The following is a 2071-nucleotide window of genomic DNA, read 5'->3' as shown; positions in this document are numbered from 1 at the left end:
ACTTATTCCTTAATACTCATTTATTCCGGCTTTTCTTCTCTTCCGGTGATACACCAAGCAGAACGAGCATAAGAACTATAAGGAAAGTTTCTTGCAAAAGTCTGTTAGCTTCTTGAGCTGTACAGACACTGCAATTGTGGCTGCATGCATTTAGAGGAAGTAACAACTTAATTCTCCCTCCTGTTTCTCTTCTCTCCTTTATTCCCTTACTCTCTTCCTTATCCATTCGCTGCAAGAGAGAGAAAATTCCTTCTTACTTGCATATTCTTATATATGAATATCTGAATATACGGAGAAGACGACGAGGTGTATAGGCAGGTCCTCGTGTAGCCAATAAGGAGGAGGAAAGAGGCATTAAAATACTTTTCTTGTTTTGTTTATGCAAACAAATTCAATTAAAAAAAACAAATAAACAAATAAAGAAAGAAAATAAACAAAAAAAAGAAGAAAAAAAATAAATAAATACGATGTCTTTTGTTGTAAGGCCGCCTCCAGGGGCAGGGCCTGTTATAGATGAGAGAGAAGCTCCTAGGGGTTCAGGTACGTCCGAGGGTTTAGGGTTTAGGGTTTAGGAGTTTAGGGTTTGCATAATGTTGGTCAAGTCATGGGTCTCAGCTGTAGAGGATTAGTGTTTATGATCAAGGGTTTAGGGTTTAGGGTTTAGGGTTTAGGGTTTAGGGTTTGTGTTATATCAGGGACTCGTGGTTATGATGTAATTATTAGGACAAACATACAAACCATCAGGAGCAACCTGCAAAGCATTGAAGTTAATGTAAGATTAGGGTTTAGGGTTTAGGGTTTAGGGACTTTGCTGTGCATATGCTAACAATATATGGAACAACAGGTGTACGATTTAGGGTTTAGGGTTTAGACCGTTAGAGCTGCATTGTCCATTACAGGTAGCTGGGCATTAATATTGTTTATTAGGGTTTATTAGGGTTAATTCGGATAAATTAGGGTTAATATGGGTTAATTAGGGTTTAGGGTTTAGGGTTTAGGGTTTAGGGTTTAGGGTTTATATATTTGTGCAGTTAAGGAATTTAAATAGGAATTTAATATCCCGAAGAATTGTTGAATCTTTGCATGCAAAATTAAAACAAACTTTTGATTTTATTCTACAAACAGAAGCCGCATTCAATTCGTAAGGGTTTAGGGTTTAGGGTTTAGGGTTTAGGGTTTAGGGTTTAGTAGGGTTTAGGGTTTTTTATATCTTCCCTAGACTTTTTCTAGAGGATCAATCGATTTATTGCTCTGTTAGGGTTTAGGGTTTACGTGTTACATTTTCCTACTATTTAGCGTTGATGTTTCAACTACTATTTAGGGTTTAGGGTTTAGGGTTTAGGGTTTAGGGTGTATATACAGTTGGATGGAGGAGCAGAAAGAAGGAGAAGGAAGAGAAGAAGATGTTATAGAAAGACAAAAAGATAAATTCCTCTTTGAGACTCTCTTCAATCATTTCCAGGCAGAGGTACATATATTTATTTATTTATTTATTTATTTATTTATTTATTTTATTTATTTATATTATTTATTTATTTATTTATTCTGTTTATTGTTCTTTATAGCCGTTTTTTTCTGTTTATTATTACATATTTATTGTTTAGGGGTTTTTAGGGTTTAGGGTTTAGGGTTTAGGGTTTGTACGCAGTTTTTGCAGCATCAGCTCCAGCAGCAACAGCAGCAGCAGCAGCAGCAGCAGCAGCAGCAGCAGCAGCAGCGGCAGCAGCAGCAAATAAAATATAAATAGATTTTTTTTTTTTCTTTTTTTGCAGATAAGAAGAGTACAAAATATATCTGAGCAAGTTAGATCTGCTGCAGAGAGAACAAATGATTCAGCAGCAGCAGCAGCAGCAGCAGCAGCAGCATCAACAGCAACAACAGCAGCAACAGCAGCAAATGATGAGACCCAACCACTAAAAGGAAATAATAGGCTTATCTTAGATATGGAGAATGTAGGCCCAATATAATAAAATAAATAAATAATAAATAAATAATAAATAAATAATAAATAATAAATAAAAATAAGTAATGATTTTTTTTTTTTTTTTTTTTTTTTTTTTTTTTTTTTAAA

General features: G+C 34.7%; 1 protein-coding gene across 1 annotated transcript; it reads left to right on the top strand.

Annotated features, from left to right (window-relative positions):
• Positions 1-467: 467 nt before the first annotated feature.
• EMWEY_00057260 (SNARE domain-containing protein, putative) lies at positions 468-1747 on the top strand (the record flags this gene model as incomplete). Its single annotated transcript, XM_013480586.1, has 5 exons — positions 468-540; positions 696-772; positions 1032-1141; positions 1363-1468; positions 1649-1747. 5 exons carry the CDS (start codon positions 468-470, stop codon positions 1745-1747), a joined length of 465 nt encoding a protein of 154 aa, XP_013336040.1.
• Positions 1748-2071: the final 324 nt, after the last annotated feature.

This window comes from Eimeria maxima, genomic scaffold, assembly GCF_000499605.1.
Source record: "Eimeria maxima Weybridge genomic scaffold, Emw_scaff2097, whole genome shotgun sequence".
Taxonomy (NCBI): Eukaryota; Apicomplexa; class Conoidasida; order Eucoccidiorida; family Eimeriidae; genus Eimeria; species Eimeria maxima.
The sequence above is the reverse complement of the archived record's forward strand: the minus strand, read 5'-3'. Positions and strand labels throughout refer to the sequence as shown.